Genomic DNA, 20,621 nt, shown 5'->3' on the forward strand with positions numbered 1-20,621 from the left:
CAATATAAAAACAAGATTTTGAACTGAATAGTAATTGCCTTATTTTTTAATAGTAGAGGGTGACACAAAGCCCTGGAACCCGAAACTCCATGTCTGAGAATATCATAACAAGGCAAAATATACAAAACCTTCTTATAGACAAATTCCACCTCAACCTCTTTTTTAATTTATTTTTATTCCACCTCAACCTTAAAACATGGAGATAGACAAAACACTTCGACAAACTTTGAGATAGACAAAACACTTCTCTAATAACATGTAAAATGTTAACCAACGTTCCACCAATATGTCGTCCAATCCTCTTAGTTTACAAATGAGGAGAAAACATTCTCATATTCATCCAAGCCCCGATTGAGTTTATAGGAACCAGAAAGTTCTTGACAACTCATCATAAATCGCCAAGGATTGAAGGCTCCTTCAAAGTGCCAATGACCATTCCCCTAAACCCTAGCTCTAGCACTGTGACACCAAGAAATGACTAACACCATAATCTCGGATCATGACACCTTTGTTGAACTCCGCGCTTGGAAGAATTCATCAAACTAAATAAAATCTGTTTTGAAAAGCAAAGGTCTCCTCAAATAGAAAGAAAGAGATCCACCACATCAGAATCTTGCTAGCAACCTTAACATCAATAGACTATAATCAAGGGAAAATGTCCATTTACCCAAATTTGAGCTATACTAATCCCACTTAGCCAAACATCTTATAAGATTGTCCACTAACCCAATGAATTACATAATTTTTGCCCTAAAATCCAAGTAAGTATTTTTTTTTTTTTTTTTTGTTTATTTTTGAGACAATTTTGCCCTCACTCTTTTTATCACTTAGAGGGAGAAGTTATCAGAGACTTCATAGGACTCCAGTCGGTCGCCGCACTCCTGTCTCTGGAATCAAGTCGCCAGACTTCGGTCATCTGTCACCGGTTATCAATTGCCGAAAACCTCGACAGGTGTCCCTAAAAAGGTCATCGAAGATCTCATATGTTATCGGAGAATATTATTCCCCCCCCCCCCAATAAAACCCAATAAAAAGTTTATTACCCCAATAAAAGTTTACTTTCCCCCAATAAAAAGTTTATTACCCCCCAATAAAATGTTATTGTCCCAACAAAACAATTACATCAGTTAACCATTAGTACAGTCAGTCAAGAATCTACAAAATCTACCAGACAGATGCTATTCTAGTATATAACTGGAATTAAAACATCATTTCTGCATATTTTCTCATACTTTTTCATTAATCAACCAAAGAGAAAGTAAAATGCTAGAGCTATGCAACATATCAAAATGGGGCACTTGGACATTTGTGTTGCTTCCCTTTGAATCCCCACCGTCCACGTGCTCGATCCCGATCTTGTTCACCATCAGGAACGGGATTTTCTGAAAAACGAATACATGTATTATTACCTTTGGAGCTTAAAGACTGCTTGTAAAGGCGTTGATCCTTATAGTTTGAGAAGATAAGTGTACCTCCTGAAACGCTGAAAGCGCCACCTCCGTACTCCTGAGCTAGTGTTCGAACGCCTGGTCAACGGCCATCCAATCCTCGTCTGGCTTCAGAGAAGATGCCTATATTTGTTAAGCTACTAACACAAAATTCTAACCCTAATAGAGAGAGATGCTAATAACTTTTCCACATAAGCCAAAAATTATTTCAATTTGGAACCTCCCAAAAGAGAACAAAATCCCCCGGCAAAATGGCACATCTGCAATATCCTAGCTTCCCAAGCCCTTAAACCGTAAAATCACCATTTCCTTTTATATTTTAGTATTACGAGTTGAAGAGAGACAAATATTTTGGCAACCATATAAATAAGAATTTGGTGTTAAAAAAAAAAAAAAACACGTTGGAAGCCGAAAATCTAAACCCAGCGAGGGTTTAGCCTCTACAGTCTTTACCGCCTTCATCATCTCAATCTCATCTCATGGCTTTGCTCTGCTCCTCTGCTCCTCTCTCAGACCCACTTGTTGCAGACCCCAAATAATCCACCCCCAAAGACCCATTCTTTTTACAGGTTTGCCACCCAAGCTTGTCAAGACGGCTTCTTTTTCTTCTCTTAGCCATATTAAGCTGGGGAGAGTTGCTTTCACCGACCTCATGGCTATGGGGTTCTCCTCCTTCCAGACCAGCCATTTGAGGCCTTGCCCTTCTTATTTCTCTTTATTACGGGCTTGTCCTCTGTCTTCTTCGTCTTCTAGGTCCCTATGGACTCCTTCAGTTTCAAGGTTCAGTCTTTACCTAGTTACTTGCTTGTAATTGTGTTTTGCAGTTTAGTTTTGTTGTTTTGAGCTTTCAGTGTTTCTGGGTATTTGAATGTTGTGGAGTTTTGCACTAGTGTTTTACTTGGGTACTGGTCGTTTAGTCTTCTTGTGTTGTGTTGACTCTTGACTGCTGTAGAGTTTGTTGGATATCTTGGGGATGGTTAAATTTCTTTGTGGAAAATATGAAAATAATTTTGATTATTTTCGTTTTATCTTTGCTATATGTTTTTGAGAAGTTCTTGGGAACTGTGAGTAGGAAGTGAGGATACCAAAATGCACATTTTTGTGTATGTTGGTGTTGGCTTTGGCATTTGGATGTTGTTATATATGTAAATGTATAGTACAAATCCACAAGCATGAGAATGTCAGATTGCTTTTGAAGTTTTCTAATATATTTTCCGCTCGCTTTGCATACCTAGAATGCAAGGAGAAGTTAATATATGTTTAATTGATAAAAAATGCAGGCGAGTTTTGGATTGCAAGCCAGAGGTCTATGTTGGGCGCCTAAGGGGTGTCCAGGCTGCCAAATCATATAATACTTTGACCTCTGAAGGAAAATCCAACGACTCTAGATATGCCTGGAGAGCTGCGGTTACTCGCCTGAGGAAAGAAAAACAGGAAGTGGAAAGTTCTTACAGAAGTAAGACATACTCTGAAGGAAATATAAAAACGATTACCCCTGAAAAGGTTGATAACAGTAGCTATGAGATGGGGGATGTAACTTTATATGAGACACATGGTGAAGGAAGTAATGTGGACAGAGTAAACGGTTATGCGCACGATAATCCAGATGTAGTAGCTTCTGTAGGAATTGACAATCCTAGTGTGGAAAAGGTGAATGGTTATGCACATGATGGTCCAAGACTGGGTGTGGCTACGCCACCCAGATCAGGGAAGGAAGTTAAGTCCAAGGGGCCATTATTGGGGAAGACCTCAAAGGTCAGGAAAGGGATTGATTCTGGACATAGTAAAGTTGAAGCCGGTAATGTGATGAACAGGGACAAGTCCGATGTAAAATCTTCTGAATCTAAAGCTGCTACACCAGTACATAGTAAGGAAGATCTTCGCAAGACACTTAATAACATTTACGACAAAGTTCTCATTGTCAATAGTGTCTCTATTGCAAAGAAAGTCGTTAGGATGCTTAGAGGAGAATATAGGCATCTTGTCCATGCCTGTGACACAGAGGTATGTATACTTGACTTTGATTGATATAGTTCTGTCACAGAACTTCTGTGTAATAGAAGTGGACAGAAGTGTACTTGATATTTGTAGATAGATGTGTGACTAGTTGTTGGGTACTTGATATTTTGTTATATACTAGTTACTGTCTAATTGCTAATGATAGCATGTTAACAGGTGGCCGAGATAGATGTTAAGAAAGAAACACCTGTAGATCATGGACAGATAATATGCTTCAGTATATATTCTGGACCAGATGTGGATTTTGGAAATGGAAAGTCCTGCATCTGGGTGGATGTTCTTGATGGTGGCGGCAAGGAACTTCTACTTGAATTTGCTCCATTTTTTGAAGATCCCTCCATTAAAAAGGTTGTTTGTCTTCCTCTCCTTTAAGGTGCTCTTGAATCCCAGAACCTTCAAACAATAAAACTTTAATTAGATAGCAGCAGCTTTGGAAAATGACTTCTTCCGGTTGCTTTGCTGCAATGATATTGCCACTTTTTTTTTTTTGAAGAATTTGGTTCATATTGACGATCAGAGCTTGGAATTGTTTGTCTTAGTGTAGAAGTTTATGCACAAATAATGTATGCTGAAGTTGTGGTTAGCTTGTTTGAGTGGCCACTTTTCTCTTTCTAAATTGGTCCAATTAATGAATTGTTTGCAATTGTTTGCTTGCACAAGCATTTGTTGATAAGTAATTTTAGATTCCTCTGTTATTGTACTTAGTTGATGGAAATTTACTGAAAACTGATCCTTGGTACATGGCTCAATATCCTATGACTGCAGGTTGTAGCCAAATGTGAATATTTTTTGTTTGTCTGGACAATATCTGTTTCGACTTTCCATACACAAACTCTCTCTCTCTCTCTCTCACACACACACACACACACACACACACAAGATAGGTCCAATTGCATTTGTTTTGTTGACTGATATACTTGGTATTTGTTTGACTGAGCATATAAGGTGCATGCTTGATGGAGAAATTTGATAATGAAAATCACCTAACCTTTTGTAGGTTTGGCACAATTATAGCTTTGATAACCATGTAATTGAGAACTATGGGTTTAAGGTTTCTGGCTTTCATGCCGACACCATGCACATGGCCCGCTTGTGGGATTCATCAAGGCGGTTAAAGGGTGGTTACTCTCTTGAAGCTCTAACACATGACCCAAAGGTCATGTCTGGGGCACCATCATGTGAGGAGAATGACTTGATTGGTAAGATATCAATGAAGACAATATTTGGCAGAAAGAAATTGAAAAAAGATGGTACCGATGGGAAAATAACAATCCTTGACCCAGTTGAAGTGCTACAAAGAGAGGAGAGAAAACCATGGATCTGTTATTCTGCGTTAGATGCAATAAGCACACTAAAGCTTTATGAGAGTATGAAAAACCAACTCTCCAATAGGCAGTGGGAAATTGATGGAATTCCAGCTCCTGGAACCATGTTTGATTTCTATAAAAAATACTGGCAACCATTTGGCGAGCTCTTAGTTCAGATGGAAACCGAGGGAATGCTGGTTGATCGAGGATATCTAGCTGAAATTGAGAAGTTGGCCAAATCAGAACAAGAGGTTGCTGTGAATAGATTTCGCAAGTGGGCTTCCAGCTTTTGCCCTGATGCTAAGTACATGAATGTGGGAAGTGATGTGCAACTACGCCAGCTTTTATTTGGTGGGACTGTGAACAGGTACATATTACCAAAATTTATAAAAGTAGAATTCTCACCTTCAATATATATGTGCTTGGTGATGTAGACAATTATTTTGGCGTTTTGTACTTTACCGTATGAAAAAGACTTAAAACAGATGCAAGTCTTGACTATATGAGCTTTTGTTCGTGACTAGGGATTTGAAATCAATGAAACACTTCTTGTAAATACAGACACGATATAAGAGCTGATTACATGTTGAACATAATCCCAAAATAATAGTTTCGCTTCTGATGTTCTGTTTTTGCATCTTCCTCTTGTCATCTGATGGGTACACAAAAGTGATCTTTATCTGAGGCGTCGTCCGCCTCCTCATAAATGATGTTAGGATAGGCCCTGTTAGGTTTCAAACTTGAGTGCACTGGTAATGTAGACATAGAAATTCATCAGCCATGCCATGTTCGAATTGTTTACTCTTGTAGAAACATTGATTTTTAATATTTTATGCCTGGGGTGCAGAAGACACAGTTAACTCTCATAAATAGATACTGTTTCATTCTCTTTTTTCTAAATTGAAACAGGTTAAGGTCAAGGGTTTTCAATCTTTTTTACACTCTTCACTATAGCTTAATTTTAAGAGCTGTGACAGCATGATTACCATTAGTACAAGGGAGGAAACATAAATGCTTGCAAATTTCACTGGAGTATTGGCTAATGTTGAGAAAATTGCCCTATCCTGGAAAAGATAGTGAAACCTCAAAACCCAAAACTTAATGTAGTAAGGAGCTTGATTGCTGGGGTCACTGGTTCATATGATACTGTGATAATCATATCCCCAGATATCCCACTGAGATGTTCTACCTGAAAACAATAATATCCCTGGTTTTTTTTTTTTTTTTTTGGGTATTTACTGTGAACTACCTCAAGCATCCTTCATTTTCATAGTAAGCTATTTAAATAAAGGTACAATATCAAGTTAAAATATAATTTCCTGATACAATCCCTATAGCCTTCTCGAGCCAACAGAAGCTGTATTGATTGACTTGATTATTTCCTGGTACAGCAAGGACTCGAATCAGGCTCTTCCAAATGAGAGGACTTTTAGAGTTCCAAACACTGATAAAGTGATTGAAGAAGGCAAAAGTACAACTCCAAAATTTCGCAATATCACTCTGCACACAATTGGTGTCAATCTGCCAACTGAGATTTACACAGCAACTGGTTGGCCTTCAGTTAGCGGAGATGCTTTGAAGATTTTAGCTGGCAAGATCTCTTCAGAGTATGATTTTATGGATCCCGCTCCTGATATGGAGTCTGTTGATGATGGAGATTCTTGTGAGACAGTGAGTGATGAATACTTGGGAAAAGAAGAGATTATCTCTGAAAATCTTGACAGGTCTGACTATGGAACAGCTTTGCAAGCATTCGAGTCAGAGGAGAAGGGGAAGGAAGCTTGCCACGCCATTGCTGCATTATGTCAAGTTTGCTCTATTGATTCGTTGATATCCAACTTCATCCTCCCTTTGCAGGTGATTCTGCCCTTACTTTCAAATTACTGAGTTTCCTTTTATTCATATGTGTGTTGTGTGAATTGGCTGCTACATTAATTTTCCAATCCTCTCAAGCTTGCTCCTCATTCTCGTGTTTTTCTACTGTGAATAATATAGGGCAGTAATATAGCTGGCAAAAACAGACGAATTCATTGTTCACTAAATATCAACACAGAAACTGGGCGGTTATCTGCTAGGCGACCAAATTTGCAGGTTTGTTATTGGCTCCAACATTCTTGCTATCTTATAAATAAATGAAAATGATATGCTGCCTTTATCCTAGACAATTCACAATCACTTTATCTGACTGATGATGAAATCTGGATAGTCAGCTTCTCTTGGTTTCCTGATCTTTGGTGGGGAGAGGGGTTAATTGGAACCCGTGTTTACAGGATGTTTAAGGACACCCTGGGTGCATTCCATCACCCGTTTCCATGATTTCGTTTAAATTTCGTTAGATTTGGATCTGTGTGCATGCCATATGACCAGGCAAGTCGGTTCTTTTTGCCGTTTACAATGTTGGAAAATGTTGACTTCATCTAGCCTCCATTAAACTGTACCATGTGTGTCATGTGGAAGGGAAAATGGGCCATTTTGAGATATTAATGTCTTTCTGGAAAAAAGAAAACCATAAAACTGAAATTACAGATATTAAAAATAAAAAATATGAGTGAGTATCCCAGATGAAGTTGGAACTCTAGCAGAGAAATGTAATTAAGACAACCCCATAGGTGGGATGAAAAATGTCTTCAACTGAAACATACCTCCTGTTTTAATTGGAGGAATGCTCTTTACACAACCAACGGCATGTTGACAAGCAACTTAGTCTGGACAAGAAACGAATTTAGGGGCCTTTGATGGGAAATGAAAGGGCTGACTGCCCCAAATTTACTTCACCTCATTCACCCTGTTAAAAAGAAATTGCAAGATAATATTAGCTCCCAGAACTACATGCTGTGGGTTGGGAGCAGTTGGATTTCTCTCCAAATTTTTTATTTCTCAGTTTCATTTATTTGATTTGTCTGTTTTCAACTCTTCGGATTGTCGAATGAACATGCAGCTTGTGTTTGACCTTGATCTCAGACTGTAGGTTTGATGGCAATGACGCAGCTAATGAGGTTCTAACCGAGGCGCATCTATTGCTGCTTGAAAACTATTTCCAAACCCCACACCCCCCCCCCCCCAAACACACACACCACAAAGGATTTTCTGGAAGGGCTTCCCTCAGGGTTAAGCCTACCAAAAAAAAAAAAAATGAAGACTTCAATTTTTCTACCTAAAGAGAATTTATTTATTTATTTATTTTAATATTATACCCAACATGTGACTTGCATATGGGTTCCGTTTAGCAAAACTCTGACAGAGTTTTAAATTTGGTCTAAGATCAATTACACTTCTCATCAGAGTGGTGTTATTAGGATTTTTACCACAGGTAAAATTGTGAATCACCCACGGGGATGATTTGTGGTTTTCATTCATCAAGTACAACATGACTTTGATCTTCAATCAAATACAAGCAACGAGGGATTAGTAGTAATGGTGAGCCCCATGGTGGCTTCTATGTGGTCTGGGGTTTGAACATCCTCAGGAACCTGCCTAGCTATTTGCTAGAGTTTCCTGTCTTCTAAAGGTTGTATGGTTCAGCGGGGAGGCCCCAGTTTCAAGCTGGGGTGCAAGAAGTGGGTTTGGGGGATTCCAAAGTATTAAATACGTTCTTAACCTTTGAGGTATGTGTGCTCATTCTGTTTTTCTTTTCACTGAATCAGAATCAACCAGCGCTTGAAAAGGACCGGTATAAGATCCGCCAGGCATTTGTAGCTGCGCCTGGAAATTCTCTCATTGTTGCTGACTATGGACAGGTTAGCTGTTTGTACCATCTGCACATTACATGATTTAAAATGTATTGACTAATGTGTTAATATGGCAGCTGGAACTTAGGATTCTTGCTCATCTTTCTAACTGTAAGAGCATGTTGGATGCCTTCAAAGCTGGTGGGGATTTCCATTCAAGGACTGCAATGAACATGTACCAGCATATTCGTGAAGCTGTTGAGAACAAGGAAGTGCTACTTGAGTGGGATCCTCAACCTGGTCAGGATAAACCCCCAGTTCCAATGTTGAAGGTAAGATGTGTGTGTGTTATACTGAGATGCTAGTTTAACAAAATCAATTTGTGATTCTTTAATGTGGGAAATTTTTTTGGTAGTTTTGTTTTATGGGAAAACTTCTCCAAGGGCCATCAGAAAGAAAAAATTATTTTTTGTCCTTTACGTCTCAACATGTTGCAATGTTATGGTGAATTCCATCCAATTTTAAATTTTCTATTAAATGTTGTCAATCAACGTGCACTCGTTAGTTGTTACCATCTGTTAGCATGTAACATCTAGATTTTGTTTTCTTTCCCTTTTGCCAGTCTAATCTGGTTCGTTTGATGAGGTTACTTCTATGAGTAGCTCTGGTTTTACTCTGATAACTATCTTTTGATTCAAAATGTTACATTTCAGGATACCTACGGATCTGAGAGAAGGAAAGCTAAAATGCTCAACTTTTCCATTGCATATGGGAAAACTCCAGTTGGGCTTTCCCGGGATTGGAAGGTACTGTAGATTCAAATTATAATCTGGCAGTCCTTTTCTTTTTTAGCAATTTTTATGATCCATTAGTGTTTTGTGGTCCTCAGGTATCTGTCCAGGATGCAGAGAAAACAGTTGAACTTTGGTACAAAGAAAGAAAAGAAGTGAGAAGGTGGCAAGAAGAACGTAAAAAAGAAGCTAAAGAATTTAGATGCGTTCGAACATTGCTAGGACGGGCACGCTGGTTTCCCTCATTAACTCGTGCTAGCCGTGCTCAAAGAGGACATATTGAAAGGGCTGCTATCAATACTCCAGTGCAGGTTTTTGTACTATCTATCTATCTCGCTATTAATACTCCATGCAGGTTTTTGTCCTATCTATCTCTCTCTCTCTCTGAATTTTAATTACTCGACTGCAACAGGGTAGTGCTGCTGATGTCGCCATGTGTGCCATGTTAGAGATATCCAATAATGCACGTTTGAAAGATCTTGGGTGGAGGCTGCTTTTACAGGTTAGCTCCAATTTCTTTTTCTTTTTATCAAACGAGTTATGAACCTGTGCTAATGCCAGGAAGAGAAATGCAAGTTCTAAATATTCTACCAACAGAGGGGTTTGCAGGAATGGCCAGGTCCATGGTTTGCTCCCGTGTGGTCTGGTGTTTAAACCCCTTCATGGTATACCTACCTAGGTTTGCTAGAGTATCTGGTTTTCCGTGTCCTAATGAGGGTGGGTCTGGGAAACAGGTCTGTTGGTTTCTGGGTATAATAGTGTGTGTGTGTGTATTCTACACAAAAATAAAAAAAACAAACATGAAAAGCTAAGAGCTTAGAACATGCTTTAAGTGTAATTTCATATATGGAAATTGATTCATGATGAAAATTTCGTTCTCACTAGTCATGATTGACTAACTGGGGAATATTTGAGTAAAGTTTATTTTGGCCAGACTCAGAATTAACTTTGTATGGAAAGCAGGTCCATGATGAAGTCATCTTGGAAGGGCCATCAGAATCAGAGGAGGTTGCAAAGGCCATAGTTGTTGACTGCATGTCGAAGCCCTTTGGTGGCAAGAACATCCTTAATGTTGACCTTGCGGTTGATGCCAAGTGTGCACAGAACTGGTATGCTGCCAAGTAGATACAGCGGTTTGTTACAAAATGAATCCCACTTTTGGTAGATTTGGAAAGTTGCTTAAATTGCATTCACTCCCAAGAGGTTTTGCCCAATGAATCAGTTCTTAGAGCCTGCTGATGTGAAATTTTCCATCATCTTTGATGATGTGTTTGTCACACTTCGGGCCGAGGATTACTAGAAGAGGTGCTCTGCTTTTGTGTCATATGATTCTCAAGACCATGGAGCAATTTGAAAAGCATAACTTGTACATAGGTTATTCTAACCATTGACACAGGTTTTTTATTTAGGGTATTTTTGTATTTAGTGTCATGCATGTAAGAGTGTAATGTTGAACACTTGTTCTGTTTATTCCTTTGTGGTGAAACTCAATGTATAGTTTTGAACAAGTTGCAATTCTGCCTATGAATTTCCTTTCCAGAATTAGATGGTAGAAAAAGAGAAAAGTGATCTAAAGAATCAATCTTTTTGATCGATTGTTCTCTTGCACCTAGAACCCAAAAAAATCGTTTTTTCTCATGGCAAAAATTATGCACATCGGTCTATTTCAACATTAAAGGATTGGAAAGCTCCCATCTTGCACGTCTATTCCAACTTGAATCAGAAACCAAGTGGCTACAATGATGATCCATTAAAATAAATTTCCAACTAGTATTTCTGTTTCAATGCCCTTTAGCCAGTTTCAACCATTGTCAACTATTGGGGATATAGTTATACATGCCAAACCACCCGCTCAAAATGCTAATTCAAATTTAAATACAAATTGGCAGTCCAACTGGTAATTATTTGGCATGTTGTTGCAGATTGATTCCCCAGGTGGATGCCAACTGCAGCAATAGTTGATCAGGCATTGCACCCTCCCAGTCCTCAGGTGGATCCATTGCTACAGAAGCTTCATGCAAATTCAGTACTATCTCCTTCCTTACTTCATTTGGAATGCCGAGGACATCAGGTCCATTTTCCAGCACTATTTCAACCAACTGCAAAATGTAACCGGGACTAATTGTAAAAATCAAATGGACTTGAGGCAACTCCACAGTCAAACAGCAAAAGAAATAAATTTGAGAAAAGAGAGATGTTATCCATGCTAATAAGAAGGAAGAAGAGTGGCATATCCCATTCTATGCAGCAGAGAAATGCATAGGTTTTTCAATCCCTCTTAGCACTGTATGACAGGATTGGTTGACATCCAACATCTCATCGTGAATTTGAATAAAAGTGCACTTATCATCTACAGTATGTATGGCCTATACTCTTAACATCCTTAAAGACGTATGTTTGCTTAGCTAGTATAAAAACACGATTAAGAAGACTCAGATACCTGCTGAATCCAAGACAGGCAGACGTCAAACAAGTTTTGCTCTGGTAAAAACTGTCCAACCGCATGCAAGACCTCGGTTGCTGTTTCATTTGAAAGTTGGTCAATCACAGGACCTGATCTATCCATTAGTTTTACAAGCAAGTGATCATCTCCTGTAGACAATACTTCCGCATAGGCTGTATCCATATCACCCACTTGAAAAGCATCCATTGCATTAGTCCAAGAAGTCCAGATTGGATCCCGATCTTGGCCAACACTATCATCTCCCAAAGCCTCTGCAGTCAATTCAGGCATAGCTACTCTTGCTGTTCTTGATGGTCCATTATCCTCTCCAGCCACACGAATTGCTTCCAAGGTAGCTTCATCTTTCGATGCTTGCCAAACACTTCTTGCGGAAGGCCCCTCACCAAACCTGAGAAGTCCACTCCCTTTCTCCCATGCCCGCCTGCTGCCACCATGATCACTTCCATTTTCCGACTTGGGTGACCTACCATCCATGGGACCACCACCAACAGCCTTCCTCTGCCCATTTCTAGAACCACCATATGTAGAAAAATCCCACACCTCGGACATGTCAGATCTCCAAGAAGGGCCCCTTCCCCTCATGTCTGAAACAATTCCATCAGTTTGAGAATATCTTTCCCCAAACGGAATTCGTCCCTCACCACCTCTTCCAAATTTGGCACTCGCATAGTCAGGGAAACCATTATACTTGCCTAGTTGTCGATTAGATCCCTCAAACCCCATCGCAAAATTACCACCTCTCCTACCTGAAGATATTGATAAATCCCGTGCCATGTCTTCCACAATTCTCTCAAGGCCCCTTACCCTGTTCTCCAAAGTTATCATGGTGTCATGAGACCCGCCCATGAAATCCTGCAATTTAAGAAAGGTAGATGATACTTATGAAAAGATGCATTGTACGAGATCCTTAATGCAGAAAAAAAAAAAATTAATTATTCCAGTACCTGCAGCATGCTCATCAAATGAGCTTGTTGTCTCTCCAGCTGTAACAACTGCCTTTGGATAGCCAACCAATTTCCTTTGCTATTGGCGAAGGATCCGTCAGATTGACCATCAGTTTTAGAGAACCCTGCACGACTGCTGGATGACTCCCTTTGATTAATATCAGTCCTATCATCAACATCCACTGCTCTCATTCTCGAGTCTTTTCCGTTCATTCTTTCTTCTGGCCATTTATCCCGTGCCAAGTCATCATGATCTCTTTGTTTAGAATACAGACCAGCAATTCCTCTCTCAATATTACGGTATTTACTATTGAAAGATCCACGAAAATCTTCTGAATGGCTGCTTCCAATGTTGTTTGACCTTTCCTTTGAGTCCATAGCATTTGACTCTGTTTCTACCTCATTACTTGAGTTTGAAGTATTGAGATGTCTACGAGGAACAACTACCTCTACAGGCAACTCGCCAGAACCCCTTTCAAGTTTCTGGAAGAATTCTGGGTTTAGCTCTTTGTCAGTCAAGACAGGCGGTTTCTTCAGAAGTCCAACAGCTTTATCTGGAATAGTACTACCTTTGGCTTTAGAAACAGAATCTGAAGTAGGGGAAGAACCATTAGATGCAACCTTTGCTGCTTGTTCTGTTTTCTCACTAGGCTTTGAAACTTTTGGCTCATTCCTTTCTGAAACCTCAGCTGATTCAGGATTTCCTTTATTTAAACATATTGTTACAACACAGAGACAACAGATTAAAATATGAATGTGCACGTTAAAGAAGAAGAAAAAATCTATTGAGGTGCTTACCATGAGATGGGGCTTTCTGCTCTTTTGGAGAGTCATCTCCCCCCGCAATCTTTTTCCAAAACTGCAACGCTTCTGTCATGCTATCTCTGACGGGTTTTATCTTTAAAACACATGAAACTTAAGTTTTAAACACTAGGCAAAGAGAAAAATAACAAGACCATCCTATTTTTACAACATATTTTTGCATATCAATAGGTCAGATTTCAGCGATAATATTTGAAGCTGGATTGGCAGACTAATGTGTCTGATGAAAACCCTATCCAATATCCAGAGGATAAATAGCAACTAAATCCAACAATTTACTTGATAAGAGAGTTCTTCCCTTCACATTCTCACATACCACCCACTCCCCCTCTCCATACACCACAACCAATTCAAATCAGCAAATTTTTTTTTTTTTTTTAAACATGAAATCTCCTATACGTAATTCTTCATTGATGCAAAAGAATTGTCAACATTTATCAAAGGATCACCCATAACCATTGACTACATATACTGAAAAAAAAAAAAAGGGGGGGAAATCAATGTAATTGAAAGATTATGTATCAAAAAAACCACCTTGTCAAACCGGCAAGACTCAAGCACAGTGACTGTGGAAGCAGCTCTATCTGTGATCAAGTTACTCGAATGCAATGCTAGTGCAATGAGCACATCAGCTGCTGCTTTACGCGTTGCCCAATCTGGACTCCCGAGACAGTCATGAACAGTTGGCAGCAAATTATCCAAGCTTTGCGGTGCTACCGCTCCAACCTGCAAGCAGATCAGCATAACTCTCATCTGAAATCACCCTCTTTCTCCTAAAATTTCCCAACTTACACTAAACACAACTAAATCACAACAATGTACATGACTACATCAACTCCAACACGACAACATTATTCAAATCAAGAGTTCAAGCTTATAACCGAACCTGAGACAAGCTGGAAACCACGGGCAACAGCGAAGCCTTAGCCAGGAAGTTAGGATTGTTAAGCAGCTTACAGATCCTGGGACAGAGCTTCTGAAAAGCAGGGACAGGAGGGTCCAAAGCCGAGTCCACAATCTTAGCCATACACACGGCCGCACCGGATTGCACCCCTTTGTTCTGCTCCCCCATAGCCTCAAACAACGGCTTCACAAACAACCCCACCACCGCCGACCCAACATTGTCGCCGCCGCTCTCCCCCTTCAAGTACTGCGCCGCCAGCGCCCCAATGGAGTCGCGACACGCGTCCCGGACGCCGGAGTCGGCGTCCTTGAGGCGTTTGACGATGTGGGAGATGATCTTTGTGAGGTGGGTGGAGGTGAAATCGGGGTGGGAGGAGGAGAGCAATGCGAGGAGGCGTAGAGACTCTTTCTTGACGGCGGGTTTGGGGTCGGCGGAGGCGTCGTAGAGGCAGTTGAGGAGCACGGGGAGGCCGTCGGCGGGGAGGGTCTGGATTATTTTCTCGAGATCTTCGACGGCGATTTGGTAGGTGTCGCGGTCGGAGAGCTTGGAGAGGGAGGTGAGGATCCTCTGCTTGAGTTCCACCATGGCGAGGTGGGAGGAGAGAGAAGAAGAAGAGGACCTTGAAGATGGGGTGAGCTGGTTTTGTGGGGGTGTTGAGTTTGGGGGTTTTGTGGGTTTTGAGATTCTGGGTCCTGCGAAACTCATTGTGGGAGAGGTGGGTTTTTTTTGAAATGGGGGGAAATGCAGGGTGGGAAGGGATCTGTGTGATTATAGGGGATTTTGAGCTCTCTGCTGGTGCAGCAGAGAATGAATGTGCTGCAGCAGAGCAGAGGGAGAAAGGTAGGCAGGACCCAGGTGGGAGGGTGGAGTGGGTGGGAAGGCTGGTGAAATGAAAGCAAAATCAAACCTGCAGAAACTGAAAAAGGAGAGATCTGAGGGAGTGAGGGAAGCCAACAAAAAGTGTAGAAATGACCAAATTGGTTTTGTTTGTGATACCTGGTTTTGATACTTTGATTGGAATTGGACTGAAACCTGGTTTTTATTTATTTTTTACAATTAGGTTTTAACAAGCAATTTTATATTTTATATTTTGTTTGTTCTGTGAGAATGAAGGCGTAAAACAAAATTAAGTTTCGCCAAAATAATAGAATAATCGTTGGGGGCTAAGTGCTAATAATGACTTTGATATTTTACTTGCCCAAAAGAAAACTCTAGTGATTAACTTCGATTTTTTAAAGCTAAAGTGAAGCATTGGCTATTGCTTTTAAAAAATTCGAATTCAATCTTATTCAAGATTAATGCAAGCGCAAGGGACAAATGTCCCGAGCTGGAATTAATTTTGACACTTTTTCGATAGAGGTTGTGGAATTCAGCTCTCTCAATGGTGTCGCTTCGGACATAAATCATCACTATTCAATTTGTATGAAAGAGAATTTTATGCATGAAATCTTAAAATCGTAGAAAACTAAACATTTTTATCTAATTTGAACTTCTAAATAATGGTATAGTTTAAGTCGTATTGTGACACTTCTATAATGTCATGTTCATTTCGAAGTTCTAGGTATAAACGGCCATCTTATAGACTAAGAGAAGCACATATATATGCTGAAAAAAAATAATAATAAAAACTTGCTTACCAATTGACACGTCAAAGCATGAAATTACAATACGGGAACAAAATGCATATTCAAGAAAACTTTCATAAGACCTCCTGGTAGACAAATAGGCTTAGAGAACCAAAAAAAAAAACTTCCTTTCTTCCTCGTTGCATCGTTGGGTTGAAGCTAGTTGCGTCATTCGGGAAAAATGAACTTCTGTAGCTGTACCTCTTCTGCTGGTTTCTACTTATTCCATTCGAAATCTTAGTTTTTTTTTTTTTTGGGTCATGTAGGAGCTTTCGTTTTGCTACCGTGAGATGAGACCAGGGCCGGCCTTGTTGCTGGGCAACGTTGGCGACCGCACAGGACACAACAGAGAAGAGGGCACCATAGTTTTTAAATAAGATATATATATATATATATATATATATATATATATATATATATATATATATATATAAAATTATATATATTTATATAGAAAGATAAGTAAAGAACAATAAAAAAAAAAACACAGATTTCTAGACGCAATCTGCGTCTCTTCTTCTTCTTCTTCTTCCAACTGCACGCACGACATCATTATTCCAGTGTCTCTTACTCTCTCCCAAACCTTGAAATCAAGTAAATTCTCTTTAAATTGGTTTCATTGGTTATTCAATCCTTCAATTTCTTCTCATCATTTATCATCACCCACTCTTTCTCTTCTCTATGCTTCTGTTCTTCTACGGTGTTCATACGAATTCTTTGACTTTCCATCAATGTAGGCTGAAGTACAAATCAAAATAGGTATCGGGTGATTTTCAATTTTGATAGTGGGTTACTTGATTTTTAAGTTCTATTGATTTCTAACAACCTGCTAATTCGTTTTCAATTTTCAATATTAGGTGCAATTGGAAGTTGGAGTTGCAAGTCGATCTCGATGTCGATCTCGATCAGAAAAGGAAAAACAAGAAGGAACAAAGTTGATTCCAGGTTTTATTGTTCTATGCAAGTATTTACATTCAAAGTTTAGTGGACTTATATTTGGCTTCTCTTTAGAGATCTCAATTATTGAAGACTTTTTTTTTTTTCATTTTATTTTATTGATGAATATACAAGTTATGTTATTTTTCGCCCAGGGCCTTGAAAAACTTAGGACCGGCCCTGGATGAGACTTAACCCCACCTTGCGTTTCACGGGAACCTTGGTGTAGTCACCCTAAAACAGTGAAGTTATATCTAAGCTTGGGTTAATTGTAATCACGTTCTCAGTGTATATTGACTATTGTTATGTATTTGAAATTTGAATATTGTTCGTGGCCAAACGTGGGTATCATGCAGGTTTGAACCGATGAACCACCAAATTGATATATTTAGGATTTGTTTGGAGGGGTCAATCATCATATATAATATCTTATGGAGTTGTGGAAACGTAGCAATCATAATTAGAATTAAAGGTGGTACGAGGGCCACACCATGAATGATGAAGAGAATAATATGGTGACACTGAAATTTGAAAACTAAGCATAGGTGAGTATTTGTTATTTATTACTGGGATTTTGCCTTGGAGGGAAAAGTTTGATGTTGGATGTTGAAATAAATGATGAAATCCAAAGTCAGTGTAGTTGTTCTTCGGTGTTGAAAGTCAATTTTCTTTTGAAAATTTGAACAAAGATGTGAGTCGAACTCACAACCTCTCACTTACAAATGGGAGACTTATGCCACTAGACCAAATAGTACTGGACAAACAAAACATATTTGAAAAAACAAAAAAAATATAATTTACAATATATTTTATTTCAAATAATAGAGTGATTGAACGATAAACTCCTTTTTCAAGAAATTAAAAATAAAGAATGAGATCGTTTCAGTGTGGTTTCAAGATGGCAAGCCAAGCTGAATAATGAAAAGTAGAAAGTTGTCATGAATTGAGGGGTCATGTATAGTCATGCTAATGATATTTTAAAAATTTACAGTGTTCGCTCTCTCTCTCTCTCTGACAGAAGCCATGTGAGTCCTGAAAAAATTCAAAAGTTTAGTGAGATCATTTAAGGAATTAAATTTTCGATCTTGATGGTTATTTTAAATACTCGGAAGTATTATCTGAATTTTTTGCAAGGTGAAATCTGTAATTTTTGGGCTCGTTAATAAAGTACACGATGCAATGAGTTCGTGAGAATTTTGGGAGAATTTTTTGGATACCTAAGCTAATTTTTATGGATTTTGGAAGTTTGGGATTAAAAAAATTATTAAAGGAAAATAGGAAATCACGTGGAGCGATCTCAGCCATCCAATTCTCCACCGCTTAACCTTAACCGTCCAAATTCAAATAATGGCAGCCTATAAATAAACCTTCGATCTGATCAAAGACCCAGAAACCTCCAGAAGGATGCAGAGCCTTCGAGACCCAATCGACGACCCGTTGACCCAAACGTGCAACCCGATCGGAAATCTCGTTTCCGGCAACGATACGATGGCGGACTACAGGAGTTAGGTTCGTCTCGACGACGCCGACGTGCCACTAGTCACAGATTGTCCATGCATGGGTCGTGGAGAGAGATTCTAAGCTCGAAAGGTTTGAACTTTCCGGCGATGTTTCTGCAATTTACGGCGATCTTCGGGGATGTATGAGGTTGGAAAACTAACCCTCTCTTCACGCTCTACGTGCTGGTATAACTGGTTCTCGAATTCGATTAAGTTTTGATAAATTTATGTTTTGGGTGATTTTGGGTATGGACGGAACCGCCGTCCACGGTGGCGTTTCCAGGCTTCTGGGTTCGTTTCTGAAGTCGTGGAACACCGATTGATTGAATTGACTAAAGTGGTGAGCTCGGGTACCGAACTGAATAAGAGGAATTGGATGGGCTCTGCTCGACGATCACAGAGCATAGTGACTGCAAGTTATGCTTGTTCAAGATCTCTGTTAGCTCAGATTGAGTTGAAGAAGCTGTAGACTCAGTTGGGTTTTGACAAGGATCAAAGGTAAAATTTGAGGTTCTGGGTGGAATTGTTCTTTGATTTACTTCTGTCCTAGAGTTTGTTTGACTTAGAGTTGAATGGGATATTGTTAGTACATGAGTTGAATGTGAATTTGGTTTTTGGTGATGAGCAGGTTAATTCTGTGTGAGAGATTGTGAATGGAGACAGAGATAGTTTCTTATCTGTTTTTGCGTATGTTGATAGTAAATTGGATGTGTTAAAAATGATTGTGAAGAGAATGGTTGTAAACGTGTAGTATTCTCTTGGTTTAAACTAGGTATCGGGTGTCCATAACTGGTGGTGTAAAAACAGTAAAACAAAATATTGTAATAAGAAAACAAAAGAGAAAAATTCAGTTACCGTCCCCAAATTATGTTGTCAAGGCCAATTTGATACTCGAACTCTCAAAAGTATCAATATGATACTCAAAGACGTATTTTGACATCAACGTGATACCTCCGTCCAAAATCTCTGACGGCGCCGTCTGTTTGCTGACATGACAAGCACATGTCTGACACGTGATATTTTTGTCAATGGCAGAATAGTCTTTCACTACTAACTAATAATAAAAAATAAAAATAAAAACATGAACAGAGCACTCTCTCTCTCTGCACCCCCAACTCCCATTCTTCTTCTTCCCAACACTGCCTCCCACTCCTAGATGCATCATTTTGCAGGGTTTCAGCAGATGATCTCGACCGCTATCGCTTTGTTAGGGTTTTGCAGCGCCAAGCAGCCGAGATTCTTGGGGCTGAAGCTCCCAATCGAACTTGATACCGTACCGGTCGAAGAACCTGCTGGTGTCAAAGATGATCAACGACGACGTAAATGACGACAGCGAAGAAGACGGCGACGATGATGAAATTGGGTATAGTAGTGACGATGGGAGTTTATCGAAAGGTGGTGGGTCGAAAAGGGAGTACACGGCGGAGGAGATGAAGGCGGAGGCGGCGGGTATTGGGTACAAAGTGGTTGAGCCGCTTGAGAAGACTGACGGGGTTTTCAAGCCCCTTTTCGCTGTCATTCAGGTTCGGATCTTATGTTTAATCACTAAGTCATTTGCAATTGGATCAAATTGTTAAGATGGTAATGTGGGGTTGTGCCGAAGCGAAAACGGTGAGCGACGGCGACTGGGAGGTGACGGAGTGAGAGGCGAGGTCGAGTGCGAGGGACATGTATTTGTAGCAGGAATTGGAGAGGATATTGGCGGCGTTGGTGATGGTTTGGGCAGAGGAGAAGGACAGAAAAGAGAGAAAGAGGAGAGAGAAGAAGAAGAAGAAGCAGAAGCCCAGAAGACGGTTGGTGGTTGGTGGCTGATGATGTTGTCAGGTAAGTAAGGAAATGTGCTGGCGGAGCTTGCGGCGGTTTGGCTAGAACAAAATCCCAGAAGAAGAAGAAGAAGAAGAAGAAAGAAGATTCACCAGCAGTTGTCTTTGGTGGTGGAAAGTTGGCTGATGTTTTCTTGTGGAGGGATAAGAAGTTATCAGGAGGTATTCTTGGCGGAGCAACAATGATGTGGGTTCTCTTTGAATTTCTTGAATACCACCTGCTCACTTTGGTCGCGCACCTCTTGATTTTTGTTCTTCTTGTGGTCCAATGCTTTAACATTCATTAACAAGTCTCCACCCAAGATTCCAGATATTCAAATTCCAGAGAAGCTGTTTCTATAAATTGTCTCTACAATTACATTTGAGATCAA

The 20,621-nt window shown here is 39.8% G+C and overlaps 2 protein-coding genes and 1 non-coding gene across 3 annotated transcripts; 2 read left to right on the forward strand and 1 right to left on the reverse strand.

Annotated features, from left to right (window-relative positions):
• The first annotated feature begins 1,833 nt into the window (after window positions 1-1,833).
• LOC133734506 (DNA polymerase I B, chloroplastic/mitochondrial-like) lies at window positions 1,834-10,741 on the forward strand. The gene is made up of 12 exons (XM_062162136.1): window positions 1,834-2,228; window positions 2,729-3,452; window positions 3,624-3,815; window positions 4,465-5,141; window positions 6,166-6,631; window positions 6,770-6,865; window positions 8,419-8,511; window positions 8,580-8,774; window positions 9,156-9,248; window positions 9,332-9,544; window positions 9,646-9,735; window positions 10,197-10,741. Exons 1-12 carry the CDS (start codon window positions 2,101-2,103, stop codon window positions 10,356-10,358), a joined length of 3,129 nt encoding a protein of 1,042 aa, XP_062018120.1. The 5' UTR covers window positions 1,834-2,100; the 3' UTR covers window positions 10,359-10,741.
• Window positions 7,741-7,889, forward strand: LOC133734977 (U4 spliceosomal RNA). The gene has a single exon (XR_009858720.1). It is a non-coding gene; the product is annotated as a U4 spliceosomal RNA (small nuclear RNA).
• A 235-nt stretch (window positions 10,742-10,976) lies between the features above and the next one.
• LOC133734507 (microtubule-associated protein TORTIFOLIA1-like) lies at window positions 10,977-15,308 on the reverse strand. The gene is made up of 6 exons (XM_062162137.1): window positions 14,350-15,308; window positions 13,998-14,189; window positions 13,440-13,539; window positions 12,642-13,345; window positions 11,674-12,549; window positions 10,977-11,332 (listed from the first exon to the last, which is right to left on the reverse strand). The coding sequence occupies exons 1-6, from the start codon at window positions 15,070-15,072 to the stop codon at window positions 11,135-11,137; spliced, it is 2,793 nt and encodes a 930-aa protein (XP_062018121.1). The 5' UTR covers window positions 15,073-15,308; the 3' UTR covers window positions 10,977-11,134.
• Window positions 15,309-20,621: the final 5,313 nt, after the last annotated feature.

Source organism: Rosa rugosa, chromosome 2 (genome assembly GCF_958449725.1).
Source record: "Rosa rugosa chromosome 2, drRosRugo1.1, whole genome shotgun sequence".
Classification (NCBI taxonomy): domain Eukaryota; kingdom Viridiplantae; phylum Streptophyta; class Magnoliopsida; order Rosales; family Rosaceae; genus Rosa; species Rosa rugosa.

Coding starts and splice junctions, on each gene's coding strand:
- LOC133734506 (XM_062162136.1), top strand. CDS start 2,101: ATGGCTATGGGGTTCTCCTCCTTCCAGACCAGCCATTTGAGGCCTTGC. Junction 2,229..2,728: donor TGGACTCCTTCAGTTTCAAG/GTTCAGTCTTTA, acceptor TAAAAAATGCAG/GCGAGTTTTGGATTGCAAGC. Junction 3,816..4,464: donor AAGATCCCTCCATTAAAAAG/GTTGTTTGTCTT, acceptor AACCTTTTGTAG/GTTTGGCACAATTATAGCTT.
- LOC133734507 (XM_062162137.1), bottom strand. CDS start 15,072: ATGAGTTTCGCAGGACCCAGAATCTCAAAACCCACAAAACCCCCAAAC. Junction 14,190..14,349: donor TGGTTTCCAGCTTGTCTCAG/GTTCGGTTATAA, acceptor ATCTGCTTGCAG/GTTGGAGCGGTAGCACCGCA. Junction 13,540..13,997: donor AGTCTTGCCGGTTTGACAAG/GTGGTTTTTTTG, acceptor TGTGTTTTAAAG/ATAAAACCCGTCAGAGATAG.